At 51.4% G+C, this 21,675-nt stretch overlaps 9 protein-coding genes across 9 annotated transcripts; 3 read left to right on the forward strand and 6 right to left on the reverse strand.

Moving 5' to 3' along the window:
• Nucleotides 1-138: 138 nt before the first annotated feature.
• AFUA_3G10330 (mitochondrial 54S ribosomal protein mL40) lies at nucleotides 139-870 on the forward strand (the record flags this gene model as incomplete). Its single annotated transcript, XM_749493.1, has 2 exons — nucleotides 139-379; nucleotides 524-870. 2 exons carry the CDS (start codon nucleotides 139-141, stop codon nucleotides 868-870), a joined length of 588 nt encoding a protein of 195 aa, XP_754586.1.
• Nucleotides 871-1,519: 649 nt separating this feature from the next.
• Nucleotides 1,520-3,491, reverse strand: rho2 (uncharacterized protein; the record flags this gene model as incomplete). The annotated part of the gene is made up of 5 exons (XM_077804406.1): nucleotides 2,476-3,491; nucleotides 2,216-2,294; nucleotides 2,131-2,136; nucleotides 1,870-2,061; nucleotides 1,520-1,807 (listed from the first exon to the last, which is right to left on the reverse strand). Exons 1-5 carry the CDS (start codon nucleotides 2,508-2,510, stop codon nucleotides 1,520-1,522), a joined length of 600 nt encoding a protein of 199 aa, XP_077660559.1. The 5' UTR covers nucleotides 2,511-3,491.
• Nucleotides 3,492-3,844: 353 nt separating this feature from the next.
• AFUA_3G10350 (uncharacterized protein) lies at nucleotides 3,845-8,772 on the forward strand. Its single transcript, XM_077804407.1, has 6 exons — nucleotides 3,845-4,279; nucleotides 4,332-5,593; nucleotides 5,680-5,936; nucleotides 6,000-7,620; nucleotides 7,699-7,815; nucleotides 7,878-8,772. Exons 2-6 carry the CDS (start codon nucleotides 4,450-4,452, stop codon nucleotides 8,342-8,344), a joined length of 3,606 nt encoding a protein of 1,201 aa, XP_077660560.1. The 5' UTR covers nucleotides 3,845-4,279; nucleotides 4,332-4,449; the 3' UTR covers nucleotides 8,345-8,772.
• A 7-nt stretch (nucleotides 8,773-8,779) lies between these two features.
• On the reverse strand, nucleotides 8,780-12,358 carry AFUA_3G10360 (vacuolar protein sorting-associated protein 35). Its single transcript, XM_749490.2, has 5 exons — nucleotides 11,945-12,358; nucleotides 11,195-11,832; nucleotides 10,141-11,135; nucleotides 9,540-10,088; nucleotides 8,780-9,481 (listed from the first exon to the last, which is right to left on the reverse strand). The coding sequence occupies exons 1-5, from the start codon at nucleotides 12,079-12,081 to the stop codon at nucleotides 9,164-9,166; spliced, it is 2,637 nt and encodes an 878-aa protein (XP_754583.1). The 5' UTR covers nucleotides 12,082-12,358; the 3' UTR covers nucleotides 8,780-9,163.
• An 11-nt stretch (nucleotides 12,359-12,369) lies between these two features.
• AFUA_3G10370 (uncharacterized protein) lies at nucleotides 12,370-14,876 on the reverse strand. Its single transcript, XM_077804408.1, has one exon. It carries the CDS (start codon nucleotides 13,583-13,585, stop codon nucleotides 13,016-13,018), a length of 570 nt encoding a protein of 189 aa, XP_077659923.1. The 5' UTR covers nucleotides 13,586-14,876; the 3' UTR covers nucleotides 12,370-13,015.
• A 194-nt stretch (nucleotides 14,877-15,070) lies between these two features.
• Nucleotides 15,071-17,315, reverse strand: AFUA_3G10380 (transcription factor TFIIIC subunit TFC6; the record flags this gene model as incomplete). The annotated part of the gene is made up of 2 exons (XM_749488.1): nucleotides 15,071-15,918; nucleotides 15,971-17,315. The coding sequence occupies 2 exons, from the start codon at nucleotides 17,313-17,315 to the stop codon at nucleotides 15,071-15,073; spliced, it is 2,193 nt and encodes a 730-aa protein (XP_754581.1).
• A 458-nt stretch (nucleotides 17,316-17,773) lies between these two features.
• On the forward strand, nucleotides 17,774-19,015 carry AFUA_3G10390 (uncharacterized protein). Its single transcript, XM_749487.2, has 2 exons — nucleotides 17,774-17,982; nucleotides 18,044-19,015. Exons 1-2 carry the CDS (start codon nucleotides 17,947-17,949, stop codon nucleotides 18,965-18,967), a joined length of 960 nt encoding a protein of 319 aa, XP_754580.1. The 5' UTR covers nucleotides 17,774-17,946; the 3' UTR covers nucleotides 18,968-19,015.
• A 165-nt stretch (nucleotides 19,016-19,180) lies between these two features.
• AFUA_3G10400 (dolichyl-phosphate beta-D-mannosyltransferase) lies at nucleotides 19,181-19,995 on the reverse strand (the record flags this gene model as incomplete). The annotated part of the gene is made up of 2 exons (XM_749486.1): nucleotides 19,181-19,814; nucleotides 19,892-19,995. The coding sequence occupies 2 exons, from the start codon at nucleotides 19,993-19,995 to the stop codon at nucleotides 19,181-19,183; spliced, it is 738 nt and encodes a 245-aa protein (XP_754579.1).
• Nucleotides 19,996-20,516: 521 nt separating this feature from the next.
• AFUA_3G10410 (uncharacterized protein) lies at nucleotides 20,517-21,162 on the reverse strand (the record flags this gene model as incomplete). The annotated part of the gene is made up of 2 exons (XM_749485.1): nucleotides 20,517-20,875; nucleotides 20,967-21,162. 2 exons carry the CDS (start codon nucleotides 21,160-21,162, stop codon nucleotides 20,517-20,519), a joined length of 555 nt encoding a protein of 184 aa, XP_754578.1.
• Between the last annotated feature and the right edge of the window lie 513 nt (nucleotides 21,163-21,675).

Genomic DNA, 21,675 nt, shown 5'->3' on the forward strand with positions numbered 1-21,675 from the left:
CTCGGCCGTAGATAGATAACAGTAGCTGTCTGAATAAGCGCGCGGCTAATCAAACTTTCCGCTGCCGATCCCAAAAACCTTCCATCACTTCCACTGGCACCATCTAGTCTACCTCACTCAATCCAACACTCACCACGCATGATGCGTTCCCTCTCTCCGGTCCTCGCCTCCCTGGCGAATGTCTTCAAGATCCCTCTCTCCCAAGCCCCCGCCCGACCAGCCATCAGCCGGCTCAGCAATGGTTTCTTAATACGCAAACCTACCGCTCCTGTTCAGCCCACAGCATCAGCAACAGCAGCCATCGAGGCCCGGCCCTTCTCAACAACAAGTGCGCTACTGAAACGCAACAAAAATGCCCCTCGCGGCGATAAAAGAATCAGTAAGTATTCTTTATCTCGGGAGTTCCGCTTACCCCCCCCCCCCCCCGGGGGGAACCACGACCACTTCGCTCCTGAGACATCGACAGGATCCAGAAATGGGAACGGGAATTGATGCAATGCCGCTGCTAACTATCGTGCCACAGCGCTGATCCGCTACTTCCTCTGGCACCCGCTCACCCCCCGACCCCTCCGTTTCTCGCGAACCCGCTACCTGCGGCACTGGACCATCCACCGCGCCTGGCAACTGTACCAGGCGCAGCAGCGCCGCGCGAGACAGCTCGAGCTGCAGCGCCAGTGGCAGGCGATGAATGCCGCGTGCGAGGAGCTCCGTACGGGCGCTGGGGATGGAGGCAAGCTGTTTCGGATCTCGATGAATAAGCGCGGGGTATATAAGGATATGTTTCCAATTGAGTATGGGCGGATGCAGACCGAGGGCCCGAGTAAGGAGGGGTGGAATCATGAGTGGAAGCGCCCGGAAAAGAAATACTAGCCAGGTTTTTTTTACCATTGATGGGCGGTCAATGGAAAGCCTGGTTTGTTGAGTCTTATTGTAAGTATTGGCTTGTACTATAGGTCATTTTGTTCTGAGTGTTTAGATTCATGGGCATCTGATTCACCGATATAGACTCTTTTTAAAGCCAATAACTACATTGTGTAATTTTTGCCCTTGCTCCTGCTCAGGTTGGACACGAGCATGACGTACAGCCGGAAATGACATCAGCATGTTCAGTATGTGTCAAAATGCTGGATATAAGACATAGATGAAGTTGCAAAAGACGCTAGACAGCATCAAAAAAGGGAATGAATATAGGCCGGATAAAAGAAAAAAGCAAAGTGAGGCGCAGGGAGAATCATAACGAGACAAAGCGCTCCAAAGTCAAGGAAGCATGCCAAAGGAGGGGAATCCGGAGTGCAAGTGTTCATATAAAGGAGAGTGTGAGCAGGATGATATACCCTAGGGAAGACAGCAAGAAAAAAAAATATTAACAGAGAACCTCCCAAACGCCAGAAATGCAAGTTGCGATGATCAGTCAACGACCACCGAATGATCCTTCTCTGCTCCTTATTTTAGAGAGATCCGATAGAATAAAAATGAATCGATGAGTCCGTGGCAGCCGAGGTCGTATTACTATCGGATGTCATAGCACGATGCAACATGAGCTCTTCCGCTTATCGAATGTAAGAAGGGCGGCTCGAGTAGCGGCTTCGAAAACGTCGTCCACTCCCTCCCCTGTCAACGACGAGCATTCGAGGTATTTCCTGGCGCCGATTTGCGTGGCAGTTTCGCTTCCTTCCCTCGAAGTAACAAAGCGTAGGGACTTCTTCCGCATTTCTTCAATCGCCAGAGGATCTTCGCGCAAATCTTTCTTTAGTCCGACAAGAATGATAGGTACGCCGGGACATCGCTCGTTTGCTTCCTCAATCCACTGCAGCCGGAACTAGTGAGTTGACCAGTAGCGAAAATTAACGAATTCCAGCATGAACGAACCTTGTGCTTTACATTTTCCAAGGAATCTGGTGTGTCCACAGCGAATCCTATCAGAATAACATGCGCTTTGGAATACGCGAGTGGCCGCAACCTTTCATAGTCTTCTTGACCTGCAGTATCCCACAAAGCTAGCTGAACAGATCGACCATCAACCCTGCAATCCGTGACATAGTTTTCGAATACTGTGGGAACCTGGTGATATGGTCAGAAGCTATATTTTCCTGGCGAAAGGGAAGCGCATAAGGATGCATGAGTACTAACATAGTGCTGGAAACGTAACACATTAGCTGCCACAGGTCACGAACCAGTATCAGATTATGAGATAATATCCGAATGAGGGACTCACAGTTGGGAAATAACCAAGTGTAAATACACTCAGTAAACTGGTCTTCCCACAAGCTCCATCCCCAATAATGACCAGCTTTCTGCATTGAGGATGAGATCAGCATATTGTATCATTGAAAGGATCCCAATCTGAAATTATGGCTTGCTTCCTCCAGACCAGGACAAGGATGGTGCAACTAACGAGGCCGAAAACCGCCTGTATTGACCTGGACGTGGACCACAGAGATCCACCCCAACAACCAGAAGGGGCCTTGTACATACCTCCGCATCACATTGTCATTCTGTTGTTGAGCCATTTTTTCTCACGAACGACTGAAAGACACGGCTCCCTTCGAAGATGAGAGTGTGGAAGAAATTCGACCAAAGGTTTTTTAGATGGGGAAACGACAAGGGGAGGGCGGTGTTGACTGTTCAGCCCCGGCTGATATCAAAACTTAGCGGAATCAGGCAACCGTAAGATTTGACTGTAATACCGAATGACCGGACGGTTTGCGACGAAACGAATGGAAGAAGGTGGTGGAATTGCTTCTTCGGATAGAAAACAATACTCCCCTCCCCCTAAATTGCTTGAGTGAAAGGGAGGATGATGACGACTTTGAGGAAGGCGGTCGAGGTGAGGCTGACGATCGACCAACACGGGGGAAGTGGGAGGAGTTTACCACTTTCCCTTCTGGCGGAGATGCCTTGATAATACCAGTTTTGGTTTCAGAAGTAAGGTACCTTACCGGTGATACTCCGTATACAGTACCGTACAGTACAGATGTCAGGCAGCCTGAGGTACCTGAGGATTATTCCTTACAGATGGAGGGAGCCAAGATGATGCTGATAACAATAAGAACAAATATCAAAAGTCATGAGAAGAGAAGTAGTAAGGCTTTAAATAATACAAAAGTAGCTCGCCGAAAACCTAGCCGAAAGATAAAAATGCTAATCAAAGCAAAGGATGGGATCGACCCGTAGTTGGCGCAGCTGAAAAGACCCCATGGGCCATACCTTCCCACAAAATAATGGCTTTATTAAAGAATTGTCTCAAATCGCCTGCGCTAGGTGCTATAGCATTTCCCATTCGAACCATAACTGTTGTTATAAATGGATGCATGTGGAGAGAACGATGAGACGGGGAGAGGAAATAAGACCTAATATGCGCAGAGACTGGACGATAGACAGAGCTACCCAGATAGAGCCTAGAGCAGTGGGCAATTATACTAGGACTATGCTTCGGCCAGTCCGGTATCTAGTCCAGATACTTATCTTAGCAATAACATGAACAATTGCTGATGGTTTTGACAGTCATGAAGATTGTTCCAGAACTTCCAGAATGATTTTCAAGACTGTCCTTGCTTTATAATGCTCAGTATGCCATATGGCACCAGAATTACAAGGCCTTGCATCTAGTCTGTCTGCAGAACGGACATTGACAGGAACCTAAGAAAGTACGGAATACTTTACTTGATTTCATTTACTGGGCTATCTACCTTGCCTTCTAGATATTTCAGGTACTCCGTAGTTGAGTAAACGGATGGAGAGAGAAATTGTAATGGACACCTCAGGCATAATTATTTTATACCCAAATCCTCAGGCCTCCATCTCGCTTGCGGCGGCTATCCAGCCAGCGGCACGCCAGCCATCCAGACGGCGTCAAGATCCACCATCCAAAGCCCATCAATCATCCATCTCCATTCTCCAGTGGCAGCCAGCCTTTCAAACCCCATCCCGCTCTGGCTGCGCTTGTTCGTTTCTCTAAACTCCCATTTGGAACTTAATACTTCTCGAGATCCCCTCCTTGTGATTCCGGAGCGACCGACCTCCATCCATTACGGAGTATATTCTTCTGTCGCCTAACCTGGACATTGCCCGCCTCCCCTGCGTGCGGCCAAAGGGTTCTCTTCCACCCCTCTTCCGCCCTCATTTTCCCCATTTTGTCCGCCCTGGATCTCCTCCTCTCTCTATTTAACTCCCCACCTCCTAGCTCGCAAGTGTCTCACTCTTGTGAGGGACTGCTGGCATTGGATATTCTCTTCGTTCAGCTCTCTCGATCGCAATTTACTCCGCTTGCTGCTCGCCGGTGAGCTCTGTCTGTGCTTGGCTGTACTCTACCCTTGCTGATCTTGCTCTAGCAAGGCTTTTGGTTTTGGAAGTGGGAGTATCAAGGACAGCTAGGGTTTTAGACCCTCTTTACCTCTCGACGATCTTGTTTGCTCCCCGGCAGCAGATATCTTTGCGAACTCGTTCTTCATGGTTCCTGCGCCGCATACACAACATTATTCAAGTTCCACAATGCCGAACAGTTCGTCAACAACTGCTCATTCAGCGCCCACAACAAATGGTGACGTTCATGCGCCGAAAGACCACCAACTTTCCTCTCCGTCAGACACAGTCCCCGCACCGGTAAACCGAAAGAAGCAGAAACGCAGACAAAAACAGGCAGCTCGCCTGGCCGAGCGTCAACTAGCAAACGGACATGTATCGACGGATGACGCTACTCAAAACGGATCGAGCCATACTAATCCAGAACGTCATCATTCCGACGATGGTGGCGCTGACGGACCCGACCACGAGCAACCCGCGAACGGTGATGTATATCCTAAGGATGGTCAGGATTCGACGGAGGCCCACATTGATTCCCAAAATCCCCAAGGGCCCAACGGCACGGAGAGTTCTCAAAAATCGACCGGCCGCAAATCGAAGAAAAAGAAAGGGAAAAAAGGACGTAATGGTTCTCACGCGCAAGGAGACGAAACCTCGACCCCCATGTCCACCCCTTCCGTTTCGATGTCGCACCCTTTGCCGCCACCTCTCTCCTCACATCTCGCGTCTCACAATATTTTGAAGCCTGCCAAAAACCGCAGTATTTGGAATACATCTACTCAGGAAGAACGTGAGAACATTAAGACGTTCTGGCTCGAGCTAGGAGAAGAGGAGCGACGGCAGCTCGTCAAGGTGGAAAAGGATGCTGTTCTGAAAAAGATGAAGGAGCAACAACGCCATTCGTGTAGTTGTACGGTATGTGGCCGAAAGCGAACGGCTATCGAGGAGGAGCTCGAGGTTCTCTACGATGCCTACTATGAAGAACTTGAACAGTACGCCAATCACAATCAAGGATCGTTTGAAAAAGGCTCCCCTATGGTACCGCCTCCACGGTTGTACCAACCTCCACTACGATCTCCCGGTCAACATACCCGAACCCAAGGCCAATTCCATCCTTCACGAGGTCGTATTCATGAACTGACAGAAGATGATGACTTGGAGGAGAACTACGATGAGGAGGAAGATGACGGGGATGAGCCGTACAGTGACGAAGAACTTGACGAAGAAGACGAGGAAACTCGAGCAGCTCGCGCAGATTTCTTTGCCTTCGGAAATAGCTTAACTGTTAAAGGTAAGGCTGATGTGCCGCCAGCTTTCGATCATTCCAACAGAATCCTGTACTGATTTCTTCCTTTTTCCCCTCGCTCTCCGAGATAGATGGTATTCTTACAGTTGCAGACGATCTACTGAAGAATGATGGGAAACACTTCATCGACATGATGGAGCAGTTGGCTGAGCGTCGAATGCAACGTGAAGAAGATACGCAGTACGGCATAGCTGCTGCGCACGAATCCCTTCATAGCGGTCACAATCATGGTCCATTCGATGACGAAGATTACGACGACGAGGAGGACGAGGACTATGACAGTCAAGAGGAAGAGGATTACGAGGAAGATGAAATGGTCTGCCCTGGAGTTGTTCCCCCCCTTCGTGGTATTCGACCGTTATGCTTTGTTCACCGCTAACCTCTACCGCAGGATGCCATGACAGAAGAACAACGCATGGAAGAAGGCCGACGGATGTTTCAAATATTTGCGGCCCGAATGTTCGAGCAACGCGTCCTGACTGCATACCGAGAAAAGGTCGCCGAGCAACGGCAACAGAAGTTGATCGAAGAACTCATGGAGGAGGAGACTCGGAACGAACAGCGAAATGCTAAGAAAGCTCGGGAAGCGCAAAAACGGAAAGACAAAAAAAGACTTCAGAAACAGGCCAAGGAAGAGGAACGCGCGCGTCGGGAAGCGGAGAAGGCTGCAGAGGAAGCAGCTGCCAAGGCGGAACAGGAGAAGAAACTTGAGGAACAGCGAAAGAAACGGGAGGAGCAGCGGAAGAAGAAAGAAGCAGAACGGAAGGCCCAAGAAGAGGAGCGTGCGCGCAAAGAGGCGGAAAAGCTTAGACGTCAGCGTGAGGAACGAGAGCGACAGGCCGAAGCGGAGCGAAAGCAGCGCGAGGAGAAGAAACGACGCGAAGAGGCTCGGCGGAAAGAAAAAGAAGAACGCGAATTGCGGGAAAAGAAGGCAAAGGAAGAGCGCGACCGCAAGGCTCAGGAGCAACAAGCCAAGAAGGATACAGCAAAAGGCGGAGAGGAAGCCAAAGATCAGGAGAAGCGTGATGATCAAGCCAAACGGTCGTCGCAACAGGTACCTGTCCCTATTCCGACGAATTTACATCATCTTCAGGGCCTTTCCCCGACTGTCGCTCATTCGCCGCACGTCCCATCCGCAACACCTGTGTTACCTAAAGCTCCTACTCCTGCCAAACCCCGTCAGCCATCCCAACAAGATTCTCATTCCTCCTCGCCACACTCCCAAGCCCCTAGCACCGACCCGTCTCAGGCCTCCCTTTCTCCTCGCTCGATGCCCGTGTCTCAGTCATCGGGAGTTGCCAGTGGGAATTCGCAACAAGGCCAGGGACTTCATGCAATGCTTCATCAACCTCAGCCTTCTACGCCCTTGTCCCCCCTAGGCAGATCCATTCCTCCTGGATTCTCGAGCGTCAACGGAATACCACCTAATCCCCCGGGCTTGTCTGGAATGGTCGCGCGACCACCAGTTGGACATGACCTGCCTAGTTATCCGTCGCATTCAGGACCTTTCATCAGTCCTTTCCGTGGCTATCCAGCACCAACCGGAATCCCCGCCCCCCCAGGTATCAATGGGGCACGTCCAATGCCGCCTGGGCGCGGATTTCCGCTTGAGCCCGCACAAGGGTTTGCGTTCCATGGCCAGCAGATTCCTGGAGCTTTCTCGACGCCGCAAGGTGGATTGCCCCACCGCCATTCCAGGCAACCCTCCGGCTCACTTGAGAGGTCACCTCTAGAGAATCACGCACAGCCTATGCCAATTTCTCGACCTAGCCCTATCAAACGACCATCCAGCACCCAACAGGACCAGCAGAAGGGTGATGATCGCACCACACAACGGGATGTGGATGATTTGAGCGCCCATCTTGGTAGCAGTGCTCTCCTTGATGACAGTGATGTTTCTCTCTCCTCGAATCTGTCGCAATCGCTACCAGGTGCTACAGTACCCGGCACTTTTTCAGGACCGGCGCGGGCCAGTTTCGGTGGACCATCTCTGTTTCCGGATCCCCTCAGTGGTAAGTTTCTCCGGCTATAAGACCACAGTATCTTTCGGGAACTGCATAGCGTGGCAGATGTCCTAACAATGTGATCAGCATCAAAGCACGCCAATTTTGCGGTGAGTCCCGTAGTAGGCGGTGGCACATGGGGTGCACAAATCCCTTTCGGGACGTCTGCTTTTCCGAGTTCTCAGACTTGGGGAACCGGACACGGTCAGTTTGCTCTGCAAGATCTTGTGCCCCTATATGGACGTGAATACTGACTTAAACCATAGCGAGCGGTTGGTCTAACAACGCATTTGGGTCTGGAGGCCACCACCGTGCTCACACATCCCGGCCTGTCGCCATCCGGCTATTAGTCATCCAGGCCTGTAAACAGCTCAATACTATGAGTCCTTCCAAGGGTGCGGACGGCTATCATGACGTGAACCTCGTTCTTCGCCATGTTGAGCAGCTGAGGCCACAAAACGAGCCTTCGATCTCCTTGAAGGAGATGCTAGATATTTGCGATACGGAAGGCAACACACAGAATGGTGGGGGTACCTTCTCAATTAGGAAGGACGAGACGGGGGAATTTGTCAAGTTCGAGCCGGACAACAACAGTGCCGCTTCAGGTCACAGGGGCAGCATCGTTCCCGGAGAGATTGGCAGCCCAGTTCCGAGCAGTAGTCTGCCAGCGTTTGGCGGAATTGGGACACCATCAGTGCTACGCCAGTATTCTTCTCCACCAATGGGTTTCTAAAGGCGTTTGTTTGGGTCCAGCATCTAACGGGGTGTAAATGGGGTTCATGTTTGTTTTGCACTTTCATCATCATCATCATCATCATTATCGGACTTTTTGCGCTCTGGACGATTAACTGACTAAATGCCTCTCTTCCCTTTCCTTCCTTTCCTCTTCTCTACTCACTGATCATACGCCACTATCCCTTCATTCTCATAACCACATTCCACGTCTGTCAAGCGTCATGTAATGCCTCACGTCTTCTCTGTTCGCGTCATGGACTGTTGTCTGTTTGTCCGAGTCGACTTTTTCTTTCTATCGTCTGTTTTGCCCACGGGCATTCACGTTTTGTATGTCTCTATCGTCTATTGCGCATGATGCGGCGATTCCCATGGAGCAAACATCTCCTCCGTGCCAATCCAATTGCATGGTCGGCTTCGATCGATGAGTCATTCTTTCTTATTTTTTTCAGCTGTAGCTGTAGTCGCCACAGTGCGTAAACGAGAGGTAAATGCACAGTGAATTCTGAGGGGGCTTGACGGTCTACCGTCGCAATCCATTCAGTCATCTAGCAGAAGATAAAAAGGAATGACTATACCATATTAAGAAGACGCTGTACCGAAATTGGTAGAACCGAACAGACCAGTAAGGGGGAAATGTTACAATCGTCTCGGGATACATTCATTCACATTCAGTACAAGCTTCTGCTGATATCAAAAGCTGCCAGGAAACGGCGAAACAGATACAGGAGGAAAGAAAAACAAGGTAGCCACGCTTTCACGTTTCATACATGATATAATCATTTCCAGTCCCGATAGATCACAAAAGCGCCTGGACAATTCACTGTCTCGGATCGGTGACAACGCCCTCGTATTCTCTGGAGCGGATATACTCCAGCGTACGCTGGAAGTGACGCTTTGGACCCTCGAGGCTGGGATTCGGCTCGTCCTCGTTGGTTTGCAGGTTGGAGTGGATGAGCTCGATGAGGCCGTTGAGGTACTTGGTTGTGACGGTTTCGTTCTGCTGGTCGAAGTAGTAGACGTAGCGGTTGAGGATCTCGACGAATAGCTCAACGGAGACGGCGGTGTCCATGCAGGCGTCTGCAACGCGGAGGGCCCGCTGCAGGCATTCAAGGACGCGTTTGCCGTCGCGGTAGAGCTGAGGGGCTAGATTAGCTGCAATGATCATGGAAGCAAAGGGAACAGAGTGGACATACGTTCTTGGGGTCCTCTTCGCCTCGTTGGGGGTTTTCGACTACCCACCACAGATGACTTGCAAGGTACACGGCACGGCACTGGTCGGGTTTTTTGAGCAGTTTGCTTCCGTGCAGCGCGGCCTTGGTGATCAGGGTGTCGTAATTCTCCTTGGAGAAACCCCGGGTTCCGTGGAGCGCTCCGGCGATGATGCACACAGCCTGGAACTGTGCGCGCGAGTCACTGATGGAGTCCTCGTAAATGGTGAATGCTTGGGCAAAGAACTCGTAGCTGAATTCTTCAAATCCCGTTTGATCGGCCACTTCGCCGCACATCACAAACAGGCGCAGTGCCAGGTCGGCGCACCCAGGGTTGGCGCGCTGATAGAGATTGTTTACGCACTGGTGCATGAACCTATAAAGGGCGGAGGACTGTGACTGCCAGTTGTCGTCGTAATGTTCACGAGACTTGAGTTTACGGGCCAGTCGAATAGATGCAGTGATAATGGCCGGCGTTGTGTACCGGATGCGTTCGTTGCCGTCGGCATACGCTTTGCGTGTGGCTTGAAGGAGCTATCAATAATTAGCGGTGGATCTGATCTCTGTTTCGCCCTAAGAAACGTACCTTCAATTGGACGTCATTCTCTGGCGCTTGTATCAGGTGTACCAACCGAGCGAGCCATCCCTGCTCTTCGATGGTTTCGTCCGTTTCTCCGCCCCGTCGCTGGGAACCAGGATAGCCGACAGCCTGCTGCAAGCCTTCCTTAATCAGGACTCTTAATGCCCCCAGGACGCGGTCGAGGTTCTCTGCTGTTGTGATCAGGGTTCGGTTCTTGAGCAGGCTCCGGACGATTTCGCCAGCTACAGATCGTCGTGTGGGATAGGATTGGGAAGTCAGCAGCGGGAGATAATGGGGCAATGCCAACGCTGTGAAAATTGAGACATAAGAGCGAAGAGGTGCGAGGAGAAGATGAAGGAGGTTTTGCTGGGTCGGCGCCGCGTGGAGATCTGCATGATCAGCGTATTCAGCTGTCTCACGCGTAGCGAAATCGAGAACCTGATCTACGTATTCCAGCCTGTCAGGGTAGGTATTCAGAGCCAGGTTAACAAGCGACACTAATAATGCCATGGTGTCTTGGATTGGCAAGCCCCGGGTCTTGATCAGATTGACCACCTGGTCATAGAAAATGGCGTATAGCTTGACATCTGCTGGGACGCCAGGCTTTGCATCGTTCTCGCCGTTTGCATTCGACTCTTGCTCGCCTTTGGGGGTCTCTGCTTCTGGTTTGTCTGTGTCTTTCGAGGGTTCCTTCGACGGCTCGGTTGACAACTGCTTAACGCCGTTCTCATGAGCTGTGCCTGTGGGAGCCTCTTGGGTCTTATTTTCCTCCGCAATCTTCAGATTTTCGAGGAACTTTGTGACGGCTTCCTCTTCATTCTGCTTTCGTATTTCGGGGTCAGTGGTCGATTCTGTCTCGCGAGCCGCGTAGGCCGATAGACGGTCCATGAGTCCAATCACGATCTTCTTCAGGTCAACATGCGGATTGAGACGAGAAATTGCCGATAGTAAGAGATCGAGCGTATGGAGATGGAATTCATCGGGGAAGACCTTGGTGATTACTAGGACAACTTAGCATGAGCTCACTCCCCGAAAGACACTGGCAGCAGAGATTCCCTACCTTCCAACAAGTACTCCTGCGCAAGAACATCGCGGCACTGGACAACCTGCTCCAGCAACGCTTGCAGGATCCCGGACTTATAGCGTTCGAGATCGACCAGCTGGCTAAGCCGGACGATATTGCTGCCCACCAGCAGTTCCAGCTCGCGGCGCTCCTGCATCCTCTTTTCCCTTTCCCGCGAGGGACCTTGATGCTGCAACCGCACCCACAACTTGTTCATCTCCACGAAATTCGTCAGGACGAAGTTGATCGAGTCCTGCAGGTTGCCTTCGGGCCCATCCCCGGAGCCGGTGGGAAGGTGATCTCTCGCCTGTCCGGACAAGTAGTATCGTAGGAACAGCCCGCGAATGGGATGCTGCACTCCTCGACTCATCTCCATCATGTCCTTCATGATCTCCTTGACCGGAGCATCCTCCACCGACATGTATACCGTGCCGACCGTGATCATCAGGTAGAGCCGGGGGATGATGTTGCCTGCGTACTGTACCAACTCATACAGATCAGCTAGATGGTTGACGGGATGATTCTCTTTCAGGTAAACGGAGAGATGGCGCAGCGCATCGAAAACCGCCATGTACAATTCGTAGTATTGCTTGGGACCTAAGCTGGGCGTTCGTAGTTCGGAAACCAACGTCGACCTGGAAGCAATTGACGATCGCCGTTAGCTTGATCTGTACCCTTCACTTCTGCAGAATTACGCAGTGTCGCTCTAGGAACTCCGCTATATCTGGGTAGCCTCTCTCGACTCACCCGCACTTGAGCGCATCCATCAGTTTCCCAGGAGTCTCCAAGCATTTCCGCATCATATGCGACTGCTGTCGGACCACCCCGAGAGCCTCCTCGAGGAGACGACTTTGGTCCTCTGGAGGGGACACTGGACTGGCCATGACGGGATTGACTGATTAGACTCGAAAGGTGTATGACGGGGCTGTCACCGTGGATGGATGCAGGCGGTAAACACCTGGCCGAGGAAGAGGACGAGGGGGTGCGGAGGAGGACCTTCAATGACGGTTGCGGGTATAAAAAACTTGTAGAGAGGTATAGATGTTTAGAAAAAAAAAACCCCCGATCACTTAATTAGTCCATGTAGAGAAAAGAGACCATCGCAGAATAACTGGCCCTGTGGAGATGTCTGCGAATGGACAAGATCAAGAGGCCATCGCGGGTCGCACGAGCTTCTTCCCGCCTCAGGCTGCCAACGTGGACTCATGGTGCTAGGCAGAGCTATTCTGAGAACGTCGCCGCAATCCACCACGCCAGGCGGCATCAATTGTATATATTCCAGATTTTGATCAAACTACTAGTTTAAGTCTACTATCCCAACTCCGAGACTTAGAGAAATCGATGCGATAGGTGAATCGCTCGACCCCTGCAGGTACGGAGGGGAGGTATTGCCCGGTGGCTCTGTGGCCAATCGTCAGACAAGGCTCCTCGAAGATACTTGTACAGCATAACGTATTGTGTCTGTATTTCCTGATATGTTGACTACCTAAAATCACATTCTATCTATTGACGCCCATCTATGTAACAAATTTGTTCTCTTTCAATACCAATATGTGCAGGAACCCAATCGATACAATGGACAATCTATCAACTGAGAACATCCCAGAAAGTAAAAGCAAGAGCGTGCCGTATGTCCGTTCCAAATATACCATAGCAAGAGCAAGACGTCGAAGCTCGAATTCGCCATATGGACACATCAAGTGAAAAGTCGTCAATCTCAGAGATCGTTTCCGTCATTAACTCCACTGTTGAAGCAGTGGCTCGTACAGGGCCCTCCAAGTTTTTCTCCACCAGACAAGAAGGTGAGCTGCGCTTCGCTTAGTAGACATGGCCAGTCTGGTTGAGAGCCCGCGCAAAGACACCGCCGCGAGCTGCGATTGTGCTGTTCAACAAAGTCCGAGCTGAGATAGGCACCGTCACAGTTGCATTGTCGCTGCGAACATTGAAAACATGACGGCCGGTACTGTTTGTGCTCGAGAGCGCTCTCCGGAAACTCCTAGGGGGCAGAGGAGATTTGCGATGGTCATCCTCAGGAGAAGGTGTCGGCCAAGCTGTCAGACATTTTGATGATGGAATGTATGAGCTGGACGAAGGTGTGGCCCAGGAAGAGGGTGTGATGACTGGTGTAGATGTCGATGTTGGCATATCGGTCACCGTGACAGTTACGGGAGCCTGAGGGATGCTAGGAGCGGTCACAGTCTGGGTCTGGGTCTCAACCACCGAGCTGGTATCGACACCGTTGGGACTGGTGCCGCCAACATTAACAACTGAATAGGTCTCTTCTTGTCTGCGCACGAGTGTGTTGCTTTCCAGTCCGGGGAAGGCCAAGGGCACTGCTTGTGTACCGAGGACGGAGATGAAGAGAATCGCTGCGGGAGAGAAATGCATCTTAGGCAAGGCAGATGGATCCTTCGAAATAAAACAGAAGAGGATTAAATGCTCTGAATCCGAGGCCGTTGCGAAGAAAGGTACCTATGTGCAAAGGAGATTTGATTGATGATACCCAAAGTCCGCTACACCGTCCAGTGAAGTGATTCACTATATATCCCGAATGCCAAACTCGATGTACATATTCATCATCATGATTTAACAGGAAAAGAATACCAAAAATCATGCAGGCTGGCAGCCATCATGGCGGCCTGCATCGACTGAATCCACTGATCCGAGATCCACACAAGGAGGCTGGGAAAAGGCAGCAGCGCATCGTACTCGCCCAGCCACGATGATTCTAAGCTGTCATGTCATACTTTTCACTTTTCAATCATCAGGGGCAGGGAACTGCCGATCTTGAGCATGTTGATCCTGCCGACAGTTGCTTGGCACCATTATGATTGACTGAACATTAGAACTCGACATCAACATTAACATTGTGGTGCAGACACAGTCGATCATGCATCGCCGCCAAGCACCAACGGACGGTTGTGTGGCTGACGGGATCCACTGCCCGTTCGTCTTTTATCTCTCGTGCTCATGTTCATGCTATTTATGGAGATTCGTCATGATGGGCGATCAGTCAAAATCGAATCATGGAGGATGGTATGTTTGCTGTGTATCTTTGGTATCATAGGCAGCAGTCAATTTGCTTCACCGTACTGCAAAGGTTGGAGCTGATTGTCGCCTCGCATGTTCTCACCGCATCCACTCGGCAGTCTGGCTGATGTTGGTGAGCTCGATATGATTGAGTATAATAAGTATGATAGCGTACAAGCTAGGTTAACACTGCCGGCTTCTTTAGTCCCGCCATCTGGAGTCTGAATCCTCACAATTGACTGGAGGATAATTCAGAGACAGAGTACAAATCCATTGCAGTCTCTATCCAGTGTAAGACCGGACCAAAACCCTGATGGCACATGGCCAACCTCTACCTAAGACTCAGCCGGAAAGCACTGAAAAGAACCAACTAGTGTTCACTATGTAATGCTGTATCCAATTTGGTTCTTACTGCATCATGACTACAGCAAACAAGCCATCTCACAACTCCAGCTCTATTGATAAGCTCCTATCTTGAGATCTTCATCGTCATGAGGAGGGACATGATGTATCCCGGATAACAACCGCAAAGATCAGTTATGGAAACAAGGAGATTGACAACAACCTTGCGCATCACGGCAACCTTGCATGTTAGTAGATGAGCCCCAGAACGAAGTGTAATTTTTTTGCCTTCTGACTATTAACTTTCTGGCCTTCTGCTTGACTCACAAAACCTATTGTCATGTGTTCTCTTATTTTGCGCGCCGCTAGGTAGCCTCATAGAAGTAGTCAGGTACAGAGGCATTTCAATAGCGATACTCTGACCGAGAGCTATACTGGATTTAAATGGCCACACTGCTACTACTCTCCTGGTCGCAACATAACCGGATGGACACCGGATCATCAGATTGCCAAATCCTCAACCCGAATCAATCCACATCCCAACCCAGCACTGGCCCATCCCGCACACAGCTGGTTGGGATTCCACGTTAATGCAGTAACGTGCCTCGGTTCGTCAAAAATGGTAATCATCATTGTGCCGTTGACCATCCTACGATCACCCACCATGTTGCGCAAGAGACTGAAGCTCTCAGCGCGGTAGCCGTCGATGAATCGACTCGTCCCCGCGCTGTCTGCATCTTGCCCGCGTGCCCATTCATGGGTGAACCAGGTCTGCTGCCACTGTTTCTCTTTGGGGTGCACTAATCGGCGGATGGGGTTTGTCGCAATGACTTCACCGCCTGCGCAGCCCAGGAGGACGCTTGGATGCCAGAAGCTGCACGGCGCAAGAGCGGAGACCGTACTTGGTAGCCTTGCCATGGCCGTTGTGGTGAAGAAGCGCCGCACGGCCAGGAGTCGAGCAAAATCGTTCTCGTCGCTTGAGATGAAGGCATGGAGCAAGGGAGAGTAGGCAGCATGGGGCGACGCCATTCGCATACGGGTCGTTTCCACGGTGTCCTTCTGGTAATCGGCGATTGAGGTCAGACGGGTTTCTCCGTCCATAGATGTCGTACACAGCAGGTGAGGATGAGTTGGGTAGGCCGACGCCAGATTCAGAATGTAAGTGCGGTGAATTGGTTCGTAGAAGTAAGGTAGAGAGGCTGTAGGGGTTTCTTCGGAGGCTGTAATGCTCCAGATGGCAACAAAACCGTTGGCACAGCCAACAGCAATGTCAGTGGGAGAAAGCCAAGCCACGCATGTGCATACTGTCGACGGGGGCTTGGCCTTGAAAAATGGAGTGTGGACCTTGTCTACGGATCGTCAGTTGAAGACCTATTCATTGTCCTCGGTGGGGCTACCTACTGAACTCTGTGGCATTTGGATTCCGGCTCAGCTTGACGTCAATAACTCGGACATAGCCGTCTCCCCAGACTCCAGCCAGAAGTCCCAGGTTCCTCAAAGGATCCTCGTCATCCTCGTCCCGCGCAGCCCGGGGCACAGGACACCAAGCCATTCGTCGCAAGTCACCCCAGTCGGTACACAGAGCCAACCGCAGCCTCGGTTTTAAGCTCATATCAAGGGTCTTCGTAAAGCTGTCTTCTCGTTTGGCTTTGAACGCCCACAGTTGCAATGCACAGGGGTAAGGAGCAGAAGGTCTGAACGCAAGACTGGCTTGATTCTTCAACGGATCTGGGTAGCTTTCCTTCTGCTCCTTGGTGATTGGCACCACGACCCCAAGGTACTGCGTGAGACCGGTCTGGTTGGGTGCCCAAGCCATGCATTGAATCTTCTGTCCCAGATTGAGCAGCCACCCTTCGCGTGGCGGTTTCTTTGAATCTGCCGAATTCTTTGCTGTCCCACTCTTCTGCGTCCCAGGCTTCCAGGCTTCGCCAAAATTGGCGGACTCATTCTGCCCTAGCCGGAACTTTTTCTGGGCGTCCGCTGGCCCTATCAATACCGTCTGCTTCTTCTCCTGTTGTGCCAGATACCGCGAGCGAGCCTCCTCCTCATCTATTTTCTCAACCCGCTGTCTCTTGCGGAACCGCCCCCCTACATCATCGGCGTAGTACCAGTCCCAACCACGAGTGCTCTCCTTCCTGACCTCCTCCGGCTCAACGCCAAAGGTCGCGCCATACGTGTAGTTAGGAAATCTTTCTGCTTCATTCAATGAGGAACGCGTAGGAAACGTCGAATCAACGCCCTTGGCCCATCGGTCCCGTGTGTACGCCATGGAGAGTAGATCCCTCTCGTCAGACCCAAAGGTCACTTTCATGTGGGTGAGCTTTCCCACATGCTCTCCAGGGCTCCACGTCCCCCGGAAGTGAGTCTCATCTTCAGCAATAGCGACAGAGCCGTCGTCATGTCGTCGCTTGGGATTCTTGACTCGCGAAACCCCGGCCGATTTGGGCTTCTTTGAATCGATTTCGTCCTCCTCATCGGAGACGAATTCATCATCATCGCCTGGGACGTCCACCATCTCTACGTCTTCATCTTCGCCTTCTTCAGCTTCGTCCTGTTCATTTTGGACTTCTTTGTACTCCTCATCTGAGGAATCATCTGCTCGGACGGGCTGCTTTGCATTTAGTCGAGAAGGACCGATCCCTTCTCTCGAGTCCGACTCATCACTGACTCCCGCAACCTCAAAGGGATCGCTTGTGTATCTGGTCCTCGCCCCGGATAGGCGGTTGGACCTGCGTGTACGAGGCATCCGGCGATATCCTTTAACGCCCTGGCTTGTTGATGATGTTGTTGAAAGTGACGATTCCAATCACTATTCACCATATGTATACGAGAGGTAGACCATTCTTTTAACGATATCAGATCCTCTGAAGTGGGAACAGATCATACTCATGAAAGACTAATCAGTCAAATGGCATAGAGGTGAGAATGCACCAATTGTTTGATTGGTAGGAGCAGAGCCGATCGTGATACAAAATGACGGGAAGATCTTCGTATCAACAGTGCGAGGAGAAGAGGGTCTTGGCGTAATTTTACATCCTTAAGGCAGTCGGTGACCTCATCGATACCCCACACCATCGAGTCGCATCAACAAAACAAATGTCTGTATTTGAAGGGAACTGTGTTTGCTGCTTTAATAAAGACTGATTCAGTTGGATTGATAGCCCATTGTCCTGAGGTGCGATCTAGGACTGACTTCAAATGTAGGCCCCGCTCAGGTGGAGCTGCGTTCTGATATCATCGGTTCTGAGACAGATCTGCCTGTCCTACCACGAGCAAACTATCATCTATCTACACAGAATCTTTCTAATTGAGGATCTGGTTTCCCAAGGACAAAATAGATAGTCCCTTGGTTATATATCCAAAACAAAGGCTCAATCATGTCCAAATCACACTCAGGAACACTACATGAATATGTAACTCCACAAGGACCATCCAACACGTCAATGGATCAAGCCCAAGCTGACTGAAGAAAAGGCCCCCAAGCTAGTCGCTTTCGAGTTCACCACCTCCACATCCCGAAAACCACACAGTCTCATCTTCATCGGCGGTCTGACAGACGGCCTTTGCACCGTGCCCTACGTAGCACCCCTCGCCGCCGCCCTCGAACCAACCGACTGGTCCGTCTTCCAAGCCCAGCTCTCCTCATCCTTCGGCGGCTGGGGTATCGGCAGTCTTGACAAGGATGTCGAGGAGATTGCAAAATGCATTGACTTCGTCCGCAGCCTCAAGGCCTCCTCCGCCTCGGGATCGGCATCGGCGCCAGGGAAGATTGTCATCATGGGCCATTCGACCGGAAGCCAGGACGTGTTGCACTACCTCTATACTCAGGGAGACCGTCCTGTAGTAGACGGTGCGATCCTGCAAGCGCCAGTGTCCGATCGTGAAGCCATGCTCGCTGAAATGCGCAAGCCAGGCGATGTGGGTGCCGAGGCAAAGGGCTCGTGGGAGCAGCTGGTTTCGCTGGCACGGCAGGCTCCCGTAGGTGATATCATTCTACCGCTGAATCTCAGCAGCAAGGTTGGCTTGCCGCCTGATCCTGTCAGTGCACGGCGGTTCCTGAGTCTGGCGAGCCCGGATAGTCCTGACAGGCCGGCGGAGGATGATCTGTTTAGCTCAGATTTGACGGATCAGCGCCTGCGCGAGACGTTTGGGGCCGTGGCGACGCGGGGGCTATTAAGGTCCAAGCTGCTGGTGCTGTACTCGGGGAATGACGAGTTTGCGGCACCTTGGGTGGACAAGAAGGCGCTGATGGCGCGGTGGAGAGAGGCGACTGAGGCTCTGAAGCCTGGGACGTGGGATCAGAATAGCGGGGTCATACCGGGGGCCAGCCACAATGTCAAGGACCAGGGGCAGGCTGATCTTACTGAGCGCGTTACTCGCTATCTGAAGAGTATCTAGCTTTTGCACCATGTGAGACGGTAGTGGAATGAAATCATGTCGTAGTTTTCATGTTTTATTGTACACGCAGGCCGAAACAGAGCAGCAAGTAGATATCCAAGGGACATGACAGTGAGAGTATTAGAACCTTAAGAGACGATAGGGGTATGGTGTAGCATGTCGCAGTCCAAGCCGACCATGAAGAGAATCCCCAGAAAGTAAGCGGCAGACAGATCAAACCTTCAACCACAGATTCAACACACCCTTGAGATACTCCACAATCTCGTGCCCGCCCAATTTACTCTCCCCATACAGCCGGTCGACAAAGGTAATGGGACACTCTGCAACCTTGAACCCCATCGCCTTGGCCCGCACCATCATCTCCATCTGGAAACTATACCCCTTGCTCTGCGTACTGTGGATGACCTTCTCCAGCACACTCTTCTTGTACAGCCGGAAGCTCCCCGTCAGATCACTCACACCAGGCATAAGCATAACATCCGCGATCAGGTTCGCCGTCCTCGATGTGAACTTCCGGAACAGATCCCACCCATACACCCCGCCCTTGATGCCATCGCGGCTTGCATACCGCGTGCCCGTGACGATGTCTGCGTCCGTCTCCTTCTGGATGCGAATCATCTCGGGAATGAACTTGGGGTGGTGGCTGAAGTCCGCATCCATGATGATGACATAGTTGCCGCGCACGTACTGCAGCCCGTGCACGTATGCGGTTCCCAAACCCAGCTTGCCGGCCCGCGGCTTGAGGTTGATGTGTTCGGAGCCCCAGAGGGTCTGTAGCTGTTTGGCGACTTCGAGGGTGCCGTCCGGGGAGCCGTCGTCGACGATCACGATTTCCCAGTCTAGGTTGCTGTAGAACGGACAGATTAGCTTTTGGCCTCCTGCAATTGATTCACCGAGAAGGCAGCCAGTGAAAATGATTCTTACTTTTCGCGAAATGTTCGCTCCAGTAGCCAGCAGATGATAGGGAGGTTCCTGCGCTCATTGTACGTCGGTAGGATGACCGAGTACTTGTTCTTTGTGTCGGTCATTTTACAAAAGTGAAAACCCAAACGATTGAATAGAAAGATTATAGTTCAAATCGTATCAACACCAGGATAGAGCACAAAGTGCAGGGAGTGAAATGGTGTTGGCAAGTCCCCTGAGAGACTGTAAAGTTAGCCCCGAACTGGTGCGGGAGCTCCGCGTTCGTCGTTATCAAATCATACAAGTGGCCTCAGCTCAAGTCGAGTCAACCACTGCATACGCCTTTTGACTCGAATCACACAAGACTGTGATAGTCTGGAATTACAATTATTACGTCTTCAGGGATACGCGAATGTAATCTTTGTCAAGATGCAATTTCAGACAATATAAAACTTATGGTACAGACGTCGTCAACTCAACGCGCAGTGTCCCTGCCAGTAAAGCATCAATTCATATAAAGACCACAGATTCACGGCGCCTGGTAAGACAGTCATCAAACTACTCAACCGCGTCAACATCAACATCCCCCCCCAAGCTACAACCAACCATCTCCGAAACAAGCAGCAACCAGACCACCCTGCCCCCTCTATTTGCCAGTTTTCCAAGACACCTTCTCCACCCTCCCATCATCCTCCAGCTTGTTATACGCCCGATCATGGCGATTCTCGATCTCGTCATTATGCCGCCTCACTTCCTCGGGTACATCTGGACGCAGGTTCCCGTCCTCGTCGATGTTGGGCGACTGCCCTCTGCTGATGGTCGGCCGGGCGTTGTTTGACGGCCTGTTCGTCACGTGCGGGTACACCTCTGCGCCGTCGTTGTTGCGGCGGGTTTCCTCATCTGAGGGGGGTTGATTCTGGAAACTGGGCCCACCGCTGGATGACGAGGATGAAGATGAAGGCGAGGATGAGCCCTTGCCCTTGCTAACGTCCGGGGGAGGGGGTCCTGCGTCGCAGTCAGAATCGAGCTGAAGCAATCATACTGAGGCGAAGCTCAAGCAGAGAAGAGCAGCCAGCTTCAAGTGCGGGGAACTCACCTGGATGTTCCATATCGCGCGTAGGCTTGCTTGTTTTAGCTTCTGCTTTTCCTTCTGGTTTCTGTTCACCACCGCCATAGGAGCTCTGAGAGTAGAACCGCCATGCTTGAGGGACAGGGCTCCTCTGGCAGCAAATTGGGAGAGTCGTGGATTTGAGTGCCTTCGACCTGAGGCTACTGCGGAGGATTGGATTCATTGTCGTAGTATATTGGAGTATAGCGCGAGTAATTGGCGTAAGCTGATTCGGACACACAGAATTTTGGTACTTGAAAAAGTATTTAACTATCAAGAAACCGATCGCCGGATATCAACAGCCGGTTACTTCATTGCTAAACCTCCCAAACGCCCGATTCATATGAGGCTTGGTGGCGTGCCGTGTCCTGTTCAAACCGGGGACAATGACGTTTGAACATTGTCATCTCTGTTGCGGATCACCGGTTCACCTGAATGCGGCCAACCCCATAATTTCATCTCATTGAAGCATACAAAAAGATCTAAACTTAGGAATTCTGAGCCTTGGCCTTTTTCACTTGTCCCATTTGAACGTGGAAAGACAAATCGTGATGATATTGTCATCATACTACCGCTGTAACCCAGATATCTTGACCAGTAGCTGTAACCAAAACGATGGAGATACAAAATTATGACAGTAGCAGACTAGCCCAAAGCATGAATGATAGGATGGTGCCTTTTATGCACTGTAACCTCC

Source organism: Aspergillus fumigatus, chromosome 3 (assembly GCF_000002655.1).
Source record: "Aspergillus fumigatus Af293 chromosome 3, whole genome shotgun sequence".
Classification (NCBI taxonomy): Eukaryota; Fungi; Ascomycota; class Eurotiomycetes; order Eurotiales; family Aspergillaceae; genus Aspergillus; species Aspergillus fumigatus.

Bases quoted from the DNA above. Each gene is read 5' to 3' on its own strand.
- AFUA_3G10350 (XM_077804407.1), top strand. From the start codon at position 4,450: ATGGTTCCTGCGCCGCATACACAACATTATTCAAGTTCCACAATGCCG. The intron at 5,594-5,679 runs GTAAGGCTGATG...TCTCCGAGATAG, and splicing joins AAATAGCTTAACTGTTAAAG to ATGGTATTCTTACAGTTGCA. The intron at 7,816-7,877 runs GTCAGTTTGCTC...CTTAAACCATAG, and splicing joins GACTTGGGGAACCGGACACG to CGAGCGGTTGGTCTAACAAC.
- AFUA_3G10360 (XM_749490.2), bottom strand. From the start codon at position 12,081: ATGGCCAGTCCAGTGTCCCCTCCAGAGGACCAAAGTCGTCTCCTCGAG. The intron at 11,136-11,194 runs GTAGGGAATCTC...AAGTTGTCCTAG, and splicing joins GCAGGAGTACTTGTTGGAAG to TAATCACCAAGGTCTTCCCC. The intron at 9,482-9,539 runs GTATGTCCACTC...CTAGCCCCTCAG, and splicing joins GCGAAGAGGACCCCAAGAAC to CTCTACCGCGACGGCAAACG.
- AFUA_3G10370 (XM_077804408.1), bottom strand. From the start codon at position 13,585: ATGCATTTCTCTCCCGCAGCGATTCTCTTCATCTCCGTCCTCGGTACA.
- AFUA_3G10390 (XM_749487.2), top strand. From the start codon at position 17,947: ATGTCCAAATCACACTCAGGAACACTACATGAATAT. The intron at 17,983-18,043 runs GTAACTCCACAA...ACTGAAGAAAAG, and splicing joins CAGGAACACTACATGAATAT to GCCCCCAAGCTAGTCGCTTT.